General features: G+C 37.8%; 1 protein-coding gene across 1 annotated transcript; it reads left to right on the top strand.

The window, feature by feature from the left end:
• The first annotated feature begins 474 nt into the window (after positions 1 to 474).
• Positions 475 to 22014, top strand: LOC140936269 (uncharacterized). The gene is made up of 24 exons (XM_073385712.1): positions 475 to 507; positions 1356 to 1795; positions 2682 to 2765; positions 3365 to 3462; positions 4089 to 4233; positions 5054 to 5179; positions 5597 to 5764; positions 6603 to 6749; positions 6968 to 7008; positions 7357 to 7422; positions 8070 to 8220; positions 8641 to 8739; positions 9469 to 9549; positions 14296 to 14397; positions 14474 to 14547; positions 15078 to 15171; positions 16379 to 16434; positions 16978 to 17143; positions 17512 to 17598; positions 19167 to 19203; positions 19482 to 19551; positions 19765 to 19842; positions 21002 to 21070; positions 21494 to 22014. The coding sequence occupies exons 2-24, from the start codon at positions 1406 to 1408 to the stop codon at positions 21537 to 21539; spliced, it is 2475 nt and encodes an 824-aa protein (XP_073241813.1). The 5' UTR covers positions 475 to 507; positions 1356 to 1405; the 3' UTR covers positions 21540 to 22014.
• The last annotated feature ends 560 nt before the right edge of the window (positions 22015 to 22574 follow it).

Raw genomic sequence — 22574 nt, 5'->3', positions numbered from 1 at the left:
TGTCATTTTAAAAGACGCCGTTTGTAAGTGTTTGTAAACAAAGATTCGTTAGATAAGTAAATGAAAGAAACAGTCATAATAACGTGGAAGTAAGTTAAATTCTCCTGGTAAAATCACCTACTTGTAGACTTGCAGGAATCAATGGCGATTGCCTTAGCGAAGGATGGCTAAAAGCCAAAAATAATTATACGAAAAAAAAACCATGGAGCAGAGGAGGTACCACGGCAAGTCCACAATAATTATTTGTAGGGCTGCCAACGTCTGAGAGCTTGAAAATCTGCCTGAACTTCAACTTTCCAAGTTTAATATTTGAATTTACAACTAAATGACAGAGTATTCAATACTGGCCTGCAGTTGAGGCAATTGTCAGGCTACCTCAAATTTTACACAACCCTTTTACACACAATTTGTACTCATGCACTTTCTGTCTTCTCTTATTGTTAAAGAGCCAACAGTTAATTATGGAAATCAGTGCAACCTACAGATTACATGGTTGTTTGCTAATCCGTAAGTTGCATGGACTATGCATGATTTCCAAGAGCAATTTGTCAATCTGTATTCCAATTGCAACTGTGTGTTCAATATAATTATTTTCTTCAAAACCGTTGCATAAAACAAGGTCTCAGCCTTGATTATTCTGGATATCACAAAACCTTTAATATAATTTGTTAATATATATCATTAATTATTACACTTAAATGAAACACACTATTGTCTCTATTTTATCTGAAGGCTACTTAAATGGGTGAAGAGAGAAAAGGGAAAGAGGAGGAGGGGGGATTATGCATTGATTAATGCATCCATCCAAGGGTTTTGCACTGAAACAGGCCGCTATATTGTTATGTTACAGGGGAATTATGAGTTACAGGTATCAGATTTTTATCCCAAGTGAGCCCCGTTTTTTTGTAGCGCACCCTGAGAAAAGTGATATTGAAAGATGTGTGAGGGCGATCTTTAAACACATTACAAAGAGTTCCAACATTCTCAAGGAAATGGGGTGCTCCGAACCGACTTAAGGGGCACTAGAAAGTTCAAAATATTAATAGTTTGATCATTCTCATGGACTTTTCTTCTTTATCACTAATTTTAAATTACTTGTTTTTCTTCTTATTATTGTACATATTTCTCAACTGCACCAATGAGAAAATGAAACAAATAAGTCAAAAATATTGTTAAATAATGTCAAATTGTTATTAGTATTATCATCATCATTATTTTTTTTAATATGAGAATTACTGTTGAAATTATTTTATTGTGTATTTTTTAAAGTATTATTGAAAATATTAATGATTATCATTAATAATTATAATTATTTTTATTTTTATTCTTATCTTATGCCCATTGTTTTCTTTTAGACAAGTTAACAAGATTTTTTTCTGCGTACAGCAGAAAGGTAGAAAAAAGAATGCTAAAAAAGGCTCCTATTGGCTCATCAGTGAGTTTGTTACCAAATTCAAGTGACATGGCCTCGTATTCAAGAAGAGGACAACGACCAGGAAACCAAAAGACTGGTGACATTAACCTAACAGACAGTGAATGGTCATCTAAAGTGTATCTTCAAGGTGTTAAGACAGCTAGCGCTGTAGAAAGTGGTGTGGTATCAAGTAGTGGAATGACGGGATATTCTGCTTTGGTTGAAGATAGATCAGATAATTCACTATGTTTTCAGGATTTTGGTTTCAGCTCATTTAATTCTTCAACTTTCCATGATAAACATTTGAAGGCCTCATTTGATGAAAGTACAACCAAAGGAATTTTGTTAGAAAAACTCAGAGAGGTCCATATGACTATGCAGGTAATCAAGACATATTTCAGAGATGCCAAGCTCTGAACAACAAAAAAAAGAAACAAGAATTGAATGCTTTGAAATCTACCATTTACAGTCCAAAGCTGCAACCTTTTGAACCAATTCATCAGTATATGTGGGGCTCATTAAGATGATTGATGGTTGTCAAAAACATATTGATTGGTTAAATTCTTTACTTCCAAGGCTGCATGTTATTAGATGTGCATTACATTGGTATACCTCTCTATTTGTACCCTCGGTATAAAGTAACCCACTATGCTCTCCATTAAACAAAACTTAACCCCACCCCTTATATGTGGTTGCTGTCCATTTGGCCAATCTAAATCCGTATTTTGTGATCAAAAATTCAATTTTCCATTCTATCAAGGTCTAAACCAATCTAAGATGGTAATTCAACTCAAACGATCTACTTTTGCACATGCATTGTTCAGATTGGTAGCTCAGCCTGGTCTAATCTGGCCTTTTTTTCCATTTTAAACAAAACTGCTTTTTGACTGCAAAACCGTACTTGTTCATGAGGTGATTGATAAACATTCCATGCATCGAAAGACTAATAAATCAGTTGTAAGAGCCTCCTGTCAGGTCCAGTCCTCCCTCCTGCAGTGCCAATCCGGACTCGACCGACCCAAAAGGGACTACTTTGCAGTCTAACTTCTTTTCACTTCCTGTTCACCAAACTCTCTGGTCTGTGAGGAGTTCACGGTTTCACTAAAGGGAATTTACCTTCTTACTTTGTAAAAGGCATCCCCTTTATGCCTTGTGTCACCATTAAGTATCCCCAATAATATAGATTTGAAAGAATCTACTAAAAGCTATCTACTGTACCTAAGATACTAATATGTATTAAATGATGATTGTTTTATTATTAAAACAGGGCCAAGCAGAGAGGCTTATAGAAAGTGAGAGAGAATTATGCTTATTACGAGGTCAACTGGAAAGCTTGAGTGCAGAACATGAGGCGAGGCCGTGTAATCAAGTTTTAAACTGTTAAATGCGTTGTTAGCTCTCCCATTATATTTTCCATATCTTTTCAGGTTTGCAATCCTTAAACTTCAAAGTTAGGTTAAATTCCGTATACAATACGGGCTTCAAAGCAGTAACCGTTTCATGCATATCCGCCATCTAATGATGTATTGCATCACTGTATGTAAATAAGTTATGCACGGGAGAAACAGGCCGAAAACCAGGCGGCCATCTCCGCGAACTTCTTCAAGATGTTGCAAAAAACAACAAAGAAAGGCGTATCGAAACCAGTAGCTTGCCATTTCAATCTTGCCAGTCATTTCCGCCAAACGTTAGCATTCTTCGGTATCTCTCTTCACCAAGGCAACAAAGAAAGTCGCAAAATGTATAGAAAAACTTTTGTTTCAAATCGGTACTGGTATAAATCCCCACGGATTCATCGAATTTACACCCTCCATTGGACTAATTTATTTTTGTTTTATTTATTCATGTTTCTCGCGTTTCCATTGATTTATTTGCTTTCCCCACCAATAATATAGCTCCAACATCCGAAATCCAGAAAACTCTGATCTTGATAAATATTGTATTTCTTAGGGACTGCAGCGAGAAATGCATCATTTAACAGTGGAAAAGAAAGCTTTTGAGTTTTTCAAATCGGAAAGTTTGAAAAATCGAGAAAAGTTCCTTATGAGGTAGGTCTCCACAAGTACATTTGCGGTTGTAGTATAATGAACTGGTACATTCATACAATAACGTTTGATGAACTGTTATTTGATTTAAGTACGTTTGCGGTTGTGATAATATAATTACGGATATAATAAACTGGTTTTGAATTATTTCGCTAATAATGATGAATATACTGCAGGATTATACTTCTCACTGCTGTCCATTTTTACAGAAACGTCGTGGACCATATTTACCTGTCGTTTTCTCAACATCTCGTCTCTTTTTCTACGCCGAAATGTACATTGTCCTTAGTTTTCAGAGCGTTGTAACTGAAGCACCAGACTTATTAAAGTAATTGACTTGCTGTACTTAACAATAGCCTCTGAAGTACCAGACTTATTAAAGTAATTGACTTGTGTAATAATATTGAATATTTATACAGCGTATTTTGTATAAAAATAATCAAATGCGCATTACAAACATTACAAGAAATACAAAAATAAGCACCTATTTACAGTCACTTTGGAATCAAAGACGAAAACTACACTATTAACAATTAGTTATAAGAAAAGTAATTTGCAGAAAAACTATTTTAAAAAATGTAAAAATCTACTTAGCAATAGCCGTTTCTGAATTTTCTTCCCCCTTACAGGGTGAATGATTTGGATAAGGCTCTGACTGTCCTGTCTACTGCTCACAGTGCTTTACAAACGGAGGCTCGCGAGAAGGAAGATGTTCTTGATAAAACATCTAATTATGTAACCGTTCTAGAGCGGGACAATAACAAACTTCAAGAGGTATTGGTCTTTTGACCGATTTCGCTTTGAGAAGAAGTAAGGAATAGGATTCTCAACACTAAAAGAGGGAATTTAAAACTAAAGTCTGTATTAACTAGTTAATTGTGGGCATTGTTGTTACTTTGAAAGTTTGTTTATTACTGTTATTTTGTTTATTACTGTTTATTACATTCCGCGCAAGCCGGGAACACGTCCTGGAGATTTCTTCCTTTGCCCTAAAAAAGAAACTGACGTCTGCTACGCAAGCTACAGAACACCTACAATTCCAGTTTTCCGGGGATCGTGCCCTTGGAGCTAATCCCTCCCCTCCCTTGGAGCGTATAATGATAAGGCCTGTAACAAACACGCCAAGGTATACTACTGAAAGGATGCATCATGCACGACCAGTTGTAAATGCACATCATACAAGTACGAACTACTGATTGCTAGATTGAATGAGAGTCGTGCTCAGTTCGGTAATTGGTAGATATTTATGTTGAGTTGGTTCGAGAAATATGTGTTCCGTGATAAGCTTTACTTTAATGTCATTATAGAATTGACCATTGGAAAATAACTGCATGTGCCGAAACACATGGGCTTCTAAAGTGCAACGCTTGTCCCATGACCTCCCTTAATATGTTTATTGCAGCGAACTCAAATACGCACACACTCAAAAGAGACGTATAAGCATTGCCTCAAACTTAACAGTTGAACTGAGTGGATATTAACTTCCCCTTGCTTCCTTACCAGCTTCTTCTCAGTTGCTACTGCTTTTTCTTCTTCTTCAACTAATTATATTCTGTTTAAGTTTGTAACCGCAGTCTTAATTGTGTGATTTTAGGAGTACAAAAAAATCCACGAAGACCATGCTGCTGTTAAACATCAGTTACTCAAAAGGATGAAAGCCACAGAGGATGCAAAGGGCAAGATACACCAACTTAACGAGGAGATTGTACAGCTCAAAATGGTATATTAATGTGTTCAGATAAAAAAATTTACAACATGTATTAAGCAAGCAGATACTGAATTTTTTCGGTTTTTAATTATGTCAAAGTTATTTTTTGTGTTCTCTTGCATTCATCGTTATGGAGCTGTGAATTGTGCTCGATAACTTTTAAAATCTTAGAAGCTTTAAAACCTAAGTATTTCTGGGCCTCTTGTAGATAGTTTTTCGTCATCGCTGTAACCTATTCGCCGCTTGGCGTCCTCCTAAGTTTGTTAGTACCTTCACCTGTTCTTTACCTGTTCTAGCGCTGTCTTTCTGAAGCTAACTCTGATGTAGACTGAGAGCGTTTCATAGTGTAATTTGTAATTTGTTCGTCTGAGGCACTTGACATAATTATTACGTCGTTGGTCATGATTGTATAAATGTTCTTTTCATCAGGAGCGTGACGTGGTAAATGGCAAAGTGATTGTACTTGAGGAGGAAGTCCAGCATCATAAGCGTAGTTTCAGTAATCTGATAAAAGAACATGAATGTTTGCTGAAGAACAAACTGGAACAGGACCAGAGACTTCAGAAGGAAATTAGTGAGAGGCTGTGCTTAAAAATGGTTAGCAACACACTTGCATTAAGTCCGGCCCGGCCCTGCTTATTGTGGACACAGTGTACTGACAGAGCTCAATTGAAGGGTTATTCAATGTTTTAACAATAGTAAACATGTATGTAGAAGTGTGCGTAGAAAAACCACTCTATTCATTCTTCAACAACTTTTTGCAACATATACTGACAACCTGAATATTGTTTCAAAACAGGTTTGTTTTGTTGGTGATTTGTTGTTTTGCAGCAATTGAATGTTGCCAAACAAGGCATATTTTTTTCGCTTTACTGAGTGGCTTAAATATATACCTTAATTATTTCAATGGTATTGTTTCCGTCCACGATAGGCGCAATCATGATTATCAACCATAATGGTGAATAAACGCACAGCCTGCCGGTTTAGTGCCCTGAGCCGGGATTCCTCCTTTTTGCCGTGACTTCCATTTTAAGACGGTATTCCCAATCCTGAGTGCTTGCGTTCTATTAGGCAAAAACAATCAGTTAATCCAGGTAATCAGGAGTACGAGATGGAACTCGTCCAGTCGAGGTTGTTCATTGATAAGAATTGCATGAATGAGATCGAACCTCTTTGATTTATCCGCGAACGATAATTTGGCAGGTCCACAATCTCCTGTATTGATGGCTTTATAACTTTGGTTTGCAAAAGATACACGAGTGCGGTGTTCGAAGTAGAATGAGTTGCCCGTGCAAACAGACGGGGATCAAGTTGGTTGTACACTTCAGTATAATTAGACGGTCGAGACTCCGCCAGTGTAGACGTAAATGCGATTGATGTACCTAGTCTTAGTTTGTTTTCCACTAAAACTTATATAAGTGTCTATTTATTTTAGGTCAATGATCTCCTTGTGGAGGAGTCAGCCCATGTGAAGGAGGCATTTCAGAAACTTGAACAGCTGACTTGTGCCTTGGAACAAAAATCAGAGGATTTTAGTCAGAATCTTCATAAACTAGAAAAGGTTTCTGAGAACACGGATAAGGTGATTATGGCGTGAACTGAAAACAAACTTGTTTTAGTTTTTTTCCTGCACCAAGCTGACCAGAGATAGCTTTTTGAACAACAAACTGCGGCTAACTAGATTAATATGTTGGTAGAACCACTAAGGAAATGAAATAATAATTTGATTAAATTATAATAGAGATTTCAGTAAGGCACTCTAAGTGTGCTCTCTAAGTAATAAATGTTATATTCATTTAGGAGATGTTAAAGGAATCAGGACCATCCACAATAACTGCCAGGTGGGTAACTTTTCTCTCTTTTAAGAAATGCCAAGCTTGGATGGCTTAGGGTTGAGAGCACCTCCCTCCCACCAAAGTAGCTTGGGTTCAAATAACTGCGTCGATCGGCGCCGTATGTGGCGGGGTTAAGTTTGTTGTTGGTTCTCTCCCTTGCGCATGCTCCTTGAGCTTTTTCTCCGGGTTCTTCGCCTTTCCCCTCTCCTCAAAAACCAACTTTTCGAACTGATTTCAATTTGATCTGGAACTCACGGAAACATTTAAATGAGTTGTTAAGAATTTGTACATGTATATATCCAGTGCTATTTCTTGTGCTGGAAAGTAACTTTAAGATACTGTTTCTATGATTAGTCAACAACGAGGTAGTGTTAATTTCTTGCAAGACGAGGTGCACAAGATCAAGGAAACTTTAGCAAGGTAACTTTATATTTATTTCATGTTTTAAAGCCACCTCACGGAACACTCCTTTTGTAAGATTGCCCAGTGAAGGTTTGTCCATCTTCGATTTGAAGTGTAAAATTGGTCTTTTGTCCGTTATTTTCAGGACATGAAATTTAGACGTTACTTTTTACAAACATTGTATTTTGCCAGTGACTGAAACAAAAGAATATGTTGTTGCAAGAACCAATGCGCTTCTGGTTTGGCACATTAATGTCAATAAGTGGCACATTAATGTCAATAGGTGACGTCAGCGTTAGTGTCGCTATTTCTCCGAGGCCGGTGTTCTTTACCATTGTCACGGGTAGTGGGCAGCACACTTCAATTCAAATATGTGGCTTTGAAGCTGAGGATTTAGCGTGTGATTTTGTTCCAGTCTCTACTTAGGATTTTCCTTCTTCAGTTTCTTAAAACACGATACACTTTCGATCACGCGATTTCCCTTTTTACTGCTGCGTAAATGGCGCATTTATCGTCTAGGGCGCGTTCTTTGCGTTCCGCAGTTCTGGTGAATATGGTTTTCATGTATTCATCATTTCATCCCTTTCTTGTTCGCATTTGAGAAACGAATAGTTAGAGAGTGGAGTTCTTCTTGGTTCTTATGTTTATAATCCTTGATCTCAAAGGCTGGAATCTGAAAAAACGGAGCTGTTATCTCAAGTGAGTGATTTACAGAATGAACAGAATGTGTGGCTTCTTCAGAGGAGTGAACTGGAAATGACACAAGCTGAGCTTGTAGCAGAAAACACGCAACTTAGGAGAGATTTAACTTCCAAGGTACTACTAACCAGCCCTGTACCATAACAGTACACCCGGCCTCTCTATTGAACAATCATCTCTCTTCATTTTGCTGTCGTCTCGTTCGTTGACTTAACTCTCTCGCAGCTTATTCCCAGTCCGCTATCACATCACTAACATAAGAAATTTGCCATTAATCGTTAATACTATGCAATGTAATACTACGCAATTTTTAATCATTCCAGTGGTGGCTTTATTAAACTTCACTGATTTCTAAATGTTCTGTCTTAATTAGTGTAAATGACACTGGAAAGAACGAAAAATGGTCACATCTCATTTAATATTTAAGGTATCCTCAAAGAACTTTGTAGTTGTTATGTCCGTACAACCCACTCTGTTAAATTTTGCCGAGTGATTTATTGTTGGTGTAAGTTTGTGCTTTTGGTTAAATTGCCAAAGTTTACGGTCCAAGCGCCAGAAAATAACACAGAAGAGATCAATCAGAAATTTGAACAAGAAAAGGAAGAGGCAGTGAAGAAGGCCAAAGAAATAATGAAGGTAATATCAACAAATTATTGCTAATCCCGTCAGATACCATTCGTCCTTAAAGCAAATTTACCTCTTTTGGGAAGAACGCAGACACTTTGATAGGTTACTACTATTATGCCAAGAAAATAGTAACAAAGTAACAGAAGAAGAAAGTGTAACTAAAAAATTCCACTCAAGCGTGTCAGCGTGTAGCGTGTCATGGTGTTTGTTACTGGGCGTTTTTTAGTTCATAAATTAAAGGGAGCATACCTGATGTCAGTGCTCGAGCTTGATTATTTGCAGAAGTTAAAGCAGAGTTTTTACTTACATACTTTACAACCTTTATTGTTACCTCCCCAAAGAGGCTTTTCAGAAACAATGATTATATTACATTATTTACAATAACTAATTACAACACTCAACTTAATACTAATTACAGTGCTAGCTAATTACTAATTACAATGTTTTAAACTTAACGAAGAAGTATTTACAAAATTATTGAAAGCTGGCTCCTTGAAGAACGTTTAAAATTTTTAGTTTTTACTTGGGAAAGAGAACCATTTTTTAGCTATCCCTTTTTTTACTTTTACCTTTTGTTTCTTTGCTTTGTTTTCTTTTTTGTTTTTTCTTTGGGTGGGTGTGTGGGTGGATGTGTTTTTCTTCCCTAACCCTTGACCGATTTTTTGAGATACGCATATGCGTACTGGCGCACAGGAAGCTACATCCCTGATGTGTATATTGGTTTCCTGCTTTTTTAAGAAATCGTTTGATGAAGTTTGTCTTGAACTGAAAACCCTCAAATCAGAATTCAGTAAAGTATGGGGAAAGCTTGAAAGGAAGGTAAGAAGCACTTAGATGGACAATTCCAAAAAACAACACAATGCTTTCCCCCCATGTGATGATAATAATTTTTCATACCATTGTTATATCGCTGGAAATTTTTTTTGCCAGCAGCGCGCGCTCTCATTGGTTACTTCGAGGACACATACATAAATACAGTGGCACCTCGATATAACGAAGGTCAAGGACTGGCAATTTTTGTTCGCTATGACGAGGTTTCGTTATATCGAGGTACTTTTCCATATATTTTACTGTTAGTGGGGTAAAGAAAATCGTTCGTTATACCGAGGACGTCGTTATATAGAGGTTTGTTATATCGAGGTTCCGCTGTACATACATACATCCTTATTTGATAAAGCAGGTTGAATAAATGGCAGCTATTGCTGATGTGAGCCTGCTATCTACTTTACACTATAATGAATTAACATCTAAAAATACCGCATATCCTAATATAAATAATTATAAGTACAAATAATACATAAATAAATAGATAAGCTTAAGATGACTATGTAAAAATAAAAATATAAATTCCAATTAAGTTAACTTTGACAATGTAAATAAAGGATGCAAGGAAGAGTAATCAAAATGACTAGTAATAAACTAGATATCAATAATATATAAATTCATCACTATTATTATTGGTTGCAGTAGAGTTCGTGCCGAAAGTAATTTGGTCGATACATTTAGAGAATTTCTTAATGTTGGCCTTGAATTAAGAGTAACTAGGCTTGTACTTTAACTGGCTAGGTAAGCAATTCCAAACAATGCTAGCACGATGAGTGAAAGAATCATGTAAGGCTTTTGATTTAGAACACACAAGTTCCAATCTTAAATTATCTCTCAAATTATATGGAGTTCCGTGCTTTGTAAATAGATTGATAATGTCATCAGGAGCTAACTTATAAAAAGCCTGGTAAGCAATACAAGCAAGTCTTCTCTCATACATATAATGTAGAGATGTCCATTTAGCCATGCTGAGTACTTCATGTTTTGGGGTAGATATGCTGATATTGTGAATCAGTCTGGCAGCACAGGTGTGCGAGTCCTCGAGGTCGGCCAACAAGTTGGAAGATCCCCACAGGGATATACAATAAGTCACACTTGGCAAAATACCTTTGAAGTAGATAGATTCCAGAGTGGAGCGGTTGAAGGTCTTCATCTGTTTAAGCTTGGAAATCTTTGCGTTGAAGTTTGAAGTACCCATTTTGATGTGAGGAGACCAGTTGAGCTTGTTATCAATTTCGACTCAAGGTGAACTGGAGACACAATTGATGGGCTTATTATCTATAATGATGAGTCTGATTGGACCGATGAACGGTGTTTTTGAGATGAGCATTACTTCTGACTTGACTGGATGGATGAACATAGAGGTAAATTTAGACCAAGTAATTAGTTGATGCAAGAGATCTTGAATTTGGATTGAAATGGAGTCAGTGGAGTTTCCAATAATAAAGGAAATGGAGTCGTCATCAAACATTTCTAACTTTGAGTCAAGGGACAAAGGCAGGTCATTTGTAAAGATGCTGTAAGTCCTGGGCCCAACAAGGAACCTTGGGGCACGCAAGAGGTTAATCTCATTTACTCAGAATTCGTACCATTGATAGACACAAACTGGTAGCGGTTATTAAGGTAATTAACAATCCAGTCAAATGAGTCACCACATATACCTGAAGCTTGGAGTTTTTTAGGTAAAGTTTGATGAGACACAGTCAAAGGCTTTTTGGAAGTCAATAAAGATAATGCCAATTAATTTTACTTCATCTAAAGTAAGCCTCCATTTCTCTGTCATGCCAAGAAGCAGCAACTCAGAGGATCTACCCTTTCGGAAGCCCCTTTTGGAGTCAGTAACTAGATTGTGTTGGTTCAGAAAAGAGTCTGGTTGAGAACAAGCAATACTTTCCAGTAATTTACTTGGTATATGTAGAAGTGAAATAGGACGGTAATTTCCAGAGTCTTGGGTACTTCCCTTTGTATGGATACAGAGAACCTGTGCTGTCTTCCATTGTGATGGAAAAATGCAATCATCAAAGCTCTTCTTGGCAATATTAAGAAAGTTATCAACGAAGACATGACTCAACATTTGTAGTTCTTTGCCAGTGGTTTTATCAGGGCCAACGGGTTTTCCGACTTTGATGTACTGCTTGAAACAATAGGATAGGAGCTCTCTATTGACAGTAAATGACTGTAAAGTAGGGTTAATTTTGTAGATGTGATTAACTGGTTGAGTGGAAAGATCCAATGCTGATGAACTGTTAGTATTAACCAGAGTTGAACATTTATTGGATTGACTTATATTTTGGCTTCTCTTGGGCTTCCTCGCCATAAAAGATTAAATAAATAGATTTTTTTGCGTTGTACAACTTATGGCAAACCAAACAATAAACAATAAGCAATTGGTAAAGTAGGAGTTGAATTCATTTGCCTTTGAAAAATTGTCGGTTAGAAGTGAACCAGATGGGGATTTCACTGGGCCAATGGTAGAGCACTTGTTGTTGCCTTGGAAGGATTCGACTAAGCTCCAAAATTCTTCACTGGATTTAGCATTGGTGAGTTTGCTATTCCAGTAAGAAATTTCAGCTGATCTTAACAATTTAGTACAGTGGTTTCTTTGTTTCTTGTAAGCCAACCACTCAGTAGATCCTCTTGGTGTTTTTTGGGCTTTAAGGAGAAGATTATATCTCTTATTCAACTCTTTTCTTAAGGACGAAGTCATCCAGGGCAAACTATTTGATCTAACGTTAGTCTTTCTAAGAGGAATATGTTAGTCGATGATGTACTTATATAGGGCATCCTATGCCCAAACAGAGTCGTCAATATCATCAAAGATATCACAGATAAACCATGGAGCAGAAGCAAATTGAAGTTGAAGGGCTTTGATGTCAACTATTTTAAAATCCCGGACTAGCTTTAATTTAGGTTTCTCAGAAATCCTTCACAAATTTACAGCAGCATAAACCAGGTGGTGGACGGATATTCCAGGATTACTGGCACCATGACTAGAAAACTTGGAGGGAACAGAGGTAATAATCAGTTCAATCAGAGAAGATGTATCGCCGGTGACTCTGGTGGGGACGTCGATAACGTTCTTTAAATTGAATTTACAAAGTAGGCTCGTGAATTTCCTTTTTAAAGAAAGGTCACACGAGGATGATAAATTAACATTGAAGTCTCCCAGTAAGATGATATTGGAACGATTTCGCCATAAAATTTCCATTACCTCGGAAAACTCGTCGAAGAAAGAAGAGCAGTCAGGGGGTCTGTACATTGAACCAATCAACAGTCGCTGGGAATGGAGAGATAAATCAATCCAAGCAGCTTCTAGAGATGAATTAGAGGACAATTCACTCGAATCGTATGCATTTAGGTCTTCAGATCCTCCACCTTTCCGACCATCCGACCTGTCACGTCTAGCGATTTTGTTGTCAGGAATATAAATATCGGCATCCTTAGTTCTGCATCGGAGATGGGTTTCAGTGATTGCAGAAAACGTCGAATTTTAAGGTCAGTAATAATACCTTAACTTCATGAATCTTGCCCAGAAGACCATTAACGTTCAAATGACTTATTCTAAGGCCTTTAGAAGAAGAGATCTCCATGCAGAGTTGGGTAAAGTCGATCTGAAATATCTTTCTACTACGCAGACTGAGACCGGGTAAGCGGGCCAGGATTTAAAGAGATGTCACCAGAAATAAATAAACGGATCTGTTGGAAGCTGCAGGTTGAATTCGCACAATATTGCAGCCTTGACGAGAAGAAACCTTTTGCACGTGGCGAAGAAACTAAGATGGCGGCCACAAAACCACGGGCAATCGTACACATTATTGGGCGAACCCTTTTCAGTGACCGTCGAAATAGCCGTATAGAAGCTGGTATCATCGTAATAGTACTGTATCGAACTACATTCAGTACTCAAGAAATGATAAAACGCTAAAACTAATAAGACTTTAGATGAGCTAAGAAGTTCACGTCCAAGTGCCATGACACCACAGGCTCATCTCACATGACATCTAACAATGAAACTGTTTCTCGCCAAATCTCTAAGCAGGCAACATTGCAAAATTTTTAACGTCAGCTATCCGCGAATGTTGACCGACGACAGCGAGGTTTAATCAATTTCCAGCTTCAAAATTTCCAGCTATATAACAAATCACTGGTCCCTCGGGAAACAGTTAATTTTGTTTCCCTCGAATCTCAATATTTACCTCGGCTCAGCCTCGGGAAAAAATGAGATTCTCGGGAAACAACATTAACTGTTTCCCTCGGGACCAGTCATTAAATGTTTAAAAACAGACTTACTGCATCGAGTAATACTGGGCTACAGCTACTGCCATAAACTATTATCACGTGAAGTAGAAGTGAAAAATTTACCTCTTTTTGTTGATCATAAGCAGGTTCAGCTCGGAATCGCTTTTCTCTCTTTCACCAACAATAACAGCTCAAATAATGCGATGTATAAAACTTTTTTTCCTTTCCAAAAATACCGTAACCTAGGAGAGCTTTTCACGACATCTGTCTTGGTGGTTTGGCTTAGAAGTGTCACGGAGAATCTGTCAGAAATGAGGCAATATAAATCATGTGTCCGTTGTTATTTTCTTTCTTAAACGTAGTTACCCTAATTTCGTCCATCTGGCAATCTGGAAAAGACTTTGTCACCCCAGTTAGTGCTATATTGTTCCTGTATCTGAGGTCTAACAAGAATTCATTGACGTTTAAGACACGTGATTTATCTAATTGTATTGTCTTCAGGGAAAGGAAGTTGAAGAGCATTGCCGCGATTTACAGCAGGAACAGGAGCAGGTAAAAATGCTTCAGTTGTGTCAGCCAGTAGCCATAAACAAGATTTTCAGAGTAAGTAATCTATTTTCGCAGGGTTTTTTTGTCGGGTTAGGGTTATGAATTAATCGCCTTTTTTTTGTTATTTAAGTCACAGAAATTATCAGAAGAGCTGATGCAGTTGAGGAAAGACTATGCTGACCTTGCTGCGAAGACCTCTAGCAGGTTACCTGATGCTTTTATTGACCTAAATTATTTATTTTATTTTATTTATGATGATAGCGGAGCTCATGGCGCACGCGGTTAAAATCCATGGTGACCAATCGATGGTGTGAACGTTAGAAGTCATATCCTTTTAAGTGCAGACTGTGGAAGAAAAGGACTGTTTTCTACCATCCTTCCATTTGCTGTATGCGAGGCACCTGGTGATTCGCAGCTGCATAGATTTGTTAGATGTTTTAAATGACCAAGAACCCTGAAGTTTCTCTTAAACACAAAAAAGTAATCATGATAACAAGAACAAACCACAAAGTAAACAATTCTAGAAAGAGGGAGTTGAGAGAAGTTACCGGTTACCGGTCAACCCCTATTTTTAAAAATCCAGCTAGCCATATATTACGATTTGTTTATTTTTTATGTCACAATGTAGTGTAGTTACTTTGCACTAATACTTATTGCTTCTAAAGTTTTGAGGTAGAAGGAAGCAATTGAAAAAGTAGTGTCATACAATGAAATGAAAGCGCGTGCTTTTGCAGGAGTCAAATGATTTGTACGTTGCGAGATGAGTTAATGCAAAAATGCCAGGAAGTTATTGAACTTGAAGCTACAATCTCTTCAGAGAGGCAACAGGTAAAAAATGTTGGAAAGTGAAATTCTCGTTTCCTGCTGTGATTGAAATTGTGCTTTGTTAGCATTTTTATTTTACGGCTTAAAAAGAAAGGAAGAAAAATAAATCAAGCACCAGAATGCTCAGAAAAGAATTCCGAGCTCCACGTGAGGCTTTAACTATACGATTCTTCGAGTTACAACCTTGACCGTGCTGACCATGAGGCTACAAAAGCGCGGGTCACTTTTAAGAGTAATGCTTGTCCGTATTGCTAAACGACCCTAAACCACTTTTTAGAAATGTTTTGTTTAGTCAAGGGTTAACAGCCATTTAAGAATCAATTGTATCAATTTCGTCAGTGTTATCTCATTACTGTTAGCTTATTGTACTTCGTTGAACTGTAAAGCGAAGGTTATAGTTTAGTGGTGCTTTGACGAATCAACCTGAGTAAGACACATGGTTAGGCCAAGAATTCCTTGAGTCAACCATACCTCCTAAGGAAAAAGACATACCTTCTAATGAAAAATTCATCGGTTCCACTTGACTGTGGCCTTATGCTAGCGCGCAAACCTCTCCCGTTGTTACCGTATTTTTTAGAAATGTCTTAGGCCTAGGCCGAACGGAAAACGTCAAACTTTCCATGAGACGAACCAAACTCTAATTTGAGCTAATTTGGGTCGACCTAAATTAAGTTAAGAACGTCTGTTGGGTCGAACTTAGGACCCGTTTAACCAATCAACTGAATCAGACAAACAAGCAATTTTAGCCAAACAAGACACAATATAACCCGTCTGAAGCAGACGGATAGAACGTGTTGGACGATCCAAACTCATTAAGACGAACTTAATCAGACGTCGAACTTTTCAAGAACTTAACTCACTAACGCTGGTTCCTCTCATGAAAAGTTCAACGCTTGGCCTAGGCCTTAGTCGTGTCCAAGGCTGCATTGGTTTCCAAAGATGCCCGACATGGACTCGAAAAAGGCTATGTTTGTGAGCTCAACACTACCCGCAACAGAATGTATTAGTTGCTTGTAAGCGCACTAATTTGCGACATGAACGTATAATTATAGAGCCTTAACTTTTTTGTCAAAAGAATTTTGCGCAATTTATTACACCTACTTCCATTTAGCGAAGTTCGCTGCTGTACTCAACCCAAGCTGACCAAAAGTCCACTCAACGTTTGGACAGGTTACTGCCCCATGTTACGTCGGTATATTTTCCCTTGCAGAATTTCACGTCCAAGGCGGGATCGCCACTGAAAAGGAGAACACTTGAGAATTACAAGTAAAGCTTCTCTTTATATTCAGTACTATCACATGTCCATGTTTAGTGTATACTCTCTTCCCTTTTGGCAAAGGGTTTGTGCAAAGGTAGTAGGGATTGGGTAATATTAAGATCTATTAATGAAATAAATTTTTTGTGTGATATGTGCCTACAATGACCATGCCACAAGATGAACAGATGACACTTGAATTTGTAGGTCTCATTGCCTCTGTTATACTCATAACTGGACGTAACCTTGGTAACCACTTCAGAGCCCTGTCTGGGTATTTATTCTTCTTTTCCTATTTCCTATTGCGTTACCTATTTCGTTTCCTCTGTGTGGCGTTTCACAAGCTACTCTGAATAAGGAGAGGACTTTCAACTGACCCACAAACAAGAAAAGGCAGTGTGTTCGCAGCACAGGGCTTGCTTGTGAATGGAAGGCTTGTAATCAAACAAGCAAGCCGAGATTATTAGTACAAGTTTAGCTAGTTCAGTTGTTATCTCTACGCTTATCAATGAAATGGGCTCCTCCTCCTTGTTTGTTTGCTTTCTTGCTTCCAGAAGTTTTGAGCAGAAGTTTGAGTCCGCAGAAATTTCTCAAACGGAATTCAACGAGATGAAAAAACTGACTTCTGTAAATACATCCCTTAATGAAAGATTAAAAGAACTGATGATCGAGAGAGACTTGGCATTACAGGACTCCCAAGACCTTCTTAATGGCATGCAGGTAGATTGAACCTTCCTTATGTCATTATAGATGTTTAGTATTTGAATTAATATACACTACTATGAATATTTACATATAAGATCAAAATTAAGTGAGTCTACATACAGTCACATTATGTGAATGGTTATATCTTTAGGAATGGATATTAAAACTGTTCTCCCGTTTGATCTCCTTTTTGTAATACCTTAGGTACTGAAAACTGAATGTTTGCATAAACACCAAAATATCCTTTGCATTGTGTTAAAACCAAGAGGTCAAAAAGGCGTGACTACTAATTATGCATTCATTCCTGTGTAAAGAGGAAAAAACCATGGCACTTATAACGTTGTTCATGTCTGCTAATCTTGATCATTGTTTTTTTTTTTTAGCAACTAAGGGATGCATTTGAAGAAGAGATGGAGCGACAGCTGGAGCGAGAGAGAACAGACTTAAGGAAAGAAAAGCATTTACTGCAGGTACGCATGCGCTGTATTTGCTTTTTATTAGCCGGGTTTATTAGCCGGGTTTTCCTTGAGAGGTCATTGCTACTAAAAACACGCGATATAGACATCGCAGCTAACAAGTCCTTAATTAATTCCGTTTCGATAATATGATAGAAACCACTAATATTCTTTCTTTGCTGGCTGTATGATGCGCTTAACTATATTTGCAGAAGCAGCCATAAGTGTAGTACAGTAAACACCCGCACATAAGAACACACGATTTCGGAGGTCAGGCTGATTGAGTTCTTATTTATCGGGTGCTTAAAGGCAAATCAGCCTCAAAATAGTCTTAAAATGTTCTTAAATTTTTATTTAGTAATACTATCCAGAACAGGTTGCTAGAGGTATATTAAGCATGTTTTAGGAAAATAAAATAAATAATTATTTTGTAATTTGATTTTATTAACAAATAAAGTTATCTGACAGCAAACATAAACTTACATGTTTTGTAATTATGACACTTTTTCCATTTTATAAGAACATGTTACAATTTTCAGGCTGATCTTGTTCTTATAAAAATGGGGCTTTATTGGCCAAATTTCAGTCTGGTGTTCTTAATCCATTTGTTCTTATATGCGGGTGTTTACTGTATTTATTCAATGGTAAATCATTTGCACCAGTCTCTAACCGTTCTTTAATTGACCTCGGAGCGAGTGAATTGGTTGTCACTCAATATGCAATTTCACCACGCACCTTATTTTTCACGCCACTTTTCAGTTCTACCACACAACTCGTTTCTGCCTCACGAGAAGGCAGCGTGGCCGAGTGGTGAGACCGCTGGACTTGCAATTCGCAGGCCCCGAGTCAAGTCCCGTCCTCGCTTGTAAATTACTTCTGGTTTGACTCCGGCCAGTTGGGAATCTTAACCCTGTTATGCTTGAATATATTTGATTATTTGTTTCAGTCATTTACTCAGCCACACTAGCATAAGTGCTATAAATACTGCCGAGGGTAAATAAAGGAATTATTATTATTTACAGTTCAAACGACAACGGAATCAGCTGGACATACTGTTGGTTTGCAGAACTAAGACAAGTAATCAACATGCAGGCAATCGAAAAACTGCGAATTCACTTTGGCGATTTGTCAGAATACTGCAAACCAACTGTGGGAAAATCTCAGTATCATTGATATTTGATACATGTTCTGCTAAAAGGAAAATTTCATTGCCCAGAGTAATAGACTCAATAACCAGCCCATCTATGCAACCATAAGAAGCTATTTAAAATTTAAAAAACATGATGCTGAGTGTTGCGTTGAGTTCGTTCGGGAAATGGAAATAAATTTGCATTTTCCTGTACTGTACGATCTACTGTATTTACTTCATTGTTGAATATGCTAATTACACTAAAAAACTTTATAAAGCTGTAATAACATTGAAGATACTGCAGATACTTCGGTTTTGCTAAAACTGAAGAACGTGGCTCTTTCTAACCCATCTCCTTGATTAAACGCCGGCGTCTCCAAATCGTACAAACTTTTCCACTTTACCAATCCCCGATTACTGCTAGTGTTATTTCGTCGATTATTTTTTCTCATAGATGGCAAAGAGTCAAAAAGACGATGATCACCCTTCGAGTGAGTTTTTTTTTTTAATTCTTATGCTTTATCTTTTGTTGGACTTGTCTTTCCGTTTGTCCTGCGATTGTCATCGTTTTTTACCCTGAAGTTAGCATTCTGTTCTTCCATTGAGGGAGTGGTTTTCGTTCCCATTTTGTAAGCACTTCTTATATCTCTAATAGGCTATTTGTGGGGGACTACCAGCTTACCCTTGTCTGAACAGAACAATTTATAGGAAGCTTGCCATTTTTGTTTTATATTAACAGCTGTTTACACCTTTAATTTGTCATTTTTAGATTCTGATTCATCGACGGAAACAAGACTCACTCTGTTAACAGAACAAAAAATTGCTCTTGAAATGAAAAGGTGAATTATTGTGTCACTGCTACTGTAAATGCTGCCCCATTTTGTCAGTTTTACAACGTTTTAGTTTGTTTTGTAATCGATGACAAACAACTCTAAATCCTGCCCTTAGCTTCTTCGCTTTCACTTGCCTTGCATACATTTACAAAACAGATTTAATTGCAATCTCTCCTGAATTCTTTTGGACATTTAATTCATGTATTTTCTTTCTTGAAGTAAACATTTGGAATATGAACGTGATGAGCTTCGTAATCAAGTGGAAGAATTGTGTAAAATGAGGACGGCAGCATATGAGTAAGTCAGATTGCTTGTTAATTGTGTTGCTTGGCTTTGATGCTTTGCGTGTTCATGCAGCCAATTACTGGAACAGTTGTGGACGTGTGTCAAACCCTGGAGCTATACCAGATAGTTATCGCGGACCACCCTTCACCAACAATAATTATTGCCCTAGCTTGGTGTGTTGTGTGATGATCTTTTTGCAAGAGAGGATAAAGGGGACAAAGAAGGCATCCCCCATACACACCCTATTCGATTGGTAATTCGTCTCGAGTTATTTTTAAGACCACAGATCCCAAGGGGGATTAGACAACAGCCAATCACATAGCGCGAATGTGTTCCGCGTAGATGACCCACGCTCAGAGCCACGCGTCCTTCACGAATTGACGCAGAACAAAATGGCGGAGAGCGATATTGCTGTTGCTATTCGTTTTGTTGACGAAAACGACTACAGGGAGATTTCTGCTAAAGCTGTGTCAGCGAAACGGAAATTAAAAAAGAATCGCCCTTCCTCTCTTGTATAGAGCTAACAGTACAGCAGGGAAATCCTTAACACACTGGAAATTCCCTCAGGATCATTTAAAATTTACAGTTTGGAGAGAGCAATTTCTGGTTTGATATTTATCCTTTTATTAGTCTTTTATTTTCAACAACAATATCACTTGGCGTCCTACTTGCTTTATTGTACCAACGACCGGTTTCAATAGACCGGCGAAATTTCTCATTTTATTAAAGCACTGAGTTTACGACAACTTCGAGTTAAACTAATTTCACGGGTTGTCAAAGAGTCCAGCGATTCCCTTTTCCCCGGTGAGCGCCGATTCATTTCGCTTCAATATTCAGGAATTCTCTCAATCTCTTTACGCTTTCATTGCCTTTCGCCCGACATGTTTTGAACGGCGTTTAGTCATGCGAAACCTCCACGAAACATTCACGCAGCGCGCGAGGTAACTTTATCCCGATTCTAAAAATAACTCGAGACGAATTACCCATGGAAAAGGGTGTGTATGGGGGATGCCTTCTCTGTCCCCTTTATCCTCTCTTGTCTTTTCGGTATCTCGGAGAAAAAAAAATAAAAATATAAATGTATGAAAGGAAAGACAGACCGATCAGGTGTAGGAGACACGCCCAAATTGGTAACGGTTTGGATACTCATTTCTTCTTTTTCCCTTCGTAGAAAAGCTGTACAAGTAGATCCACCTTTAAGTCCGAGGAGAAGAGAAAACAAAACGACTTTACGAAAACGGTATGACAAAGATTAGTTCTTTTTTTATGGAAAATGCAATATGCACCAGACTTAACCACGTAGTTAAATTTTAGAGACCAAAGCTATTCCTAATGTGATCGGCATGTTCTATGATACGTTCCCATACAGCACGCCGACATTTTGAAGAAGTTAAGGTATAAGGTTTTACGCAGTATTTATTTAAACGACTCAGTAGTCTCTTTTGATAGTACAGACGTCGAACATTTCTCCTGAATATTCTTTTTGTTTTCGGCTGTGGCCATGTCTGACTAACCACCCCTAAAATTAGCCACCTTGTGTACTTAGATTGATTGTGGGTTAAGTTTGTAACGAAGTGAAGTAATTTTCTGTCTAAATTAAGAAAGGAGTCTTCTTGTAGTCCCTCTTTGTTTGTAACGGTGCCTGATTTGTTGTTTTTTTTAGAAGCAAGAGTGTCGGTATGATGTCGGCCCCTTCCACCACCACCTAGGACACACCAGGGTCACCAGGCAAGCGACAGGCAGACCAAAGCCGCGTGTCAAAAGAATTTGCTGATTATTCTCAAGTTTATTGGAAGTTGGGGTCAAAAGACTGCTAGAAACTTCGGCGTAAAGATTTTTTTCTTTCAATAAGTGTTCTGCGGAGTGAGTGTATGAATTAAATTCTGAGAGTTACGGTTTTGCATTTTTCCCCAGCTAAGCTCTTTAAAGAAATTTTTTTTTTTTTGAAAATTCAGTTTAATTTATTTAGGTTAAAATGTTGCGAATTTTCCTTTGATAATCCTGATGATATTCGAAAAGTCGTTTTGAAAGCCTTCAATTACAATTAAGGCCGTCGACATTCTTGATCAGTGCCGTTAGTTCAAATACCTCGTTGATTTACACTTTGTAAATAAACTGTAGTCCAAGGTAAACCCTTATTTTTATAGGCTTTTTAACTTGTATTAAAAAGATGATTTTATCTAGGGTCTACATGCATATATTGATTTGTGTTGGGGCCGTTTCCTTATCTAATATTTGTTCCCCCGTGAAATCCGCTCCTCAGTCTAGGAAAGAATTACTGTAACGGTGCTGCATAGCTACAAATGTTTTGCTGTCCTGCTCCTCAGGTTCAGTATTTATTCAGTCTATACGGTACGGAAAACCTAACCTTTACAACATCGCCCTGTATCCTGTGTTTGGGAATGTATTGTTTCACTGCGTACCAATGAGCCCCTTTATAGCTAATACCGTTCTCCTCCCTCCTCTGCATATCCTGCCAAGCGAACACTACTGTCTAGGGAGGGTCAAATGGTACTAGTGCCGATTTCAGTCTACAATAGCTGGCCGCCATGACATTGGTTTTCTTACGCCCAATAAAAGTTTACGCTCTCGAGAAACTGGCTTTGAAAAAATTTACCAAGAACATACAGAGTAACTTGAGATATCCATAAATGTTATCAGCTGATGTTATTATCTTTACACTCCATATGTATTATCGCTCGCAAATCATACGTCTACGTGACGAGAAGGTAGTCGCGTTACTG

The sequence above is a fragment of the Porites lutea genome, chromosome 5 (genome assembly GCF_958299795.1).
Source record: "Porites lutea chromosome 5, jaPorLute2.1, whole genome shotgun sequence".
NCBI lineage: Eukaryota > Metazoa > Cnidaria > Anthozoa > Scleractinia > Poritidae > Porites > Porites lutea.
This window is presented reverse-complemented; position numbering and strand designations above follow the sequence as displayed.

Coding starts and splice junctions, on each gene's coding strand:
- LOC140936269 (XM_073385712.1), top strand. CDS start 1,406: ATGCTAAAAAAGGCTCCTATTGGCTCATCAGTGAGTTTGTTACCAAAT. Junction 7,423..8,069: donor ATCAAGGAAACTTTAGCAAG/GTAACTTTATAT, acceptor TTGATCTCAAAG/GCTGGAATCTGAAAAAACGG. Junction 9,550..14,295: donor GGGGAAAGCTTGAAAGGAAG/GTAAGAAGCACT, acceptor TATTGTCTTCAG/GGAAAGGAAGTTGAAGAGCA.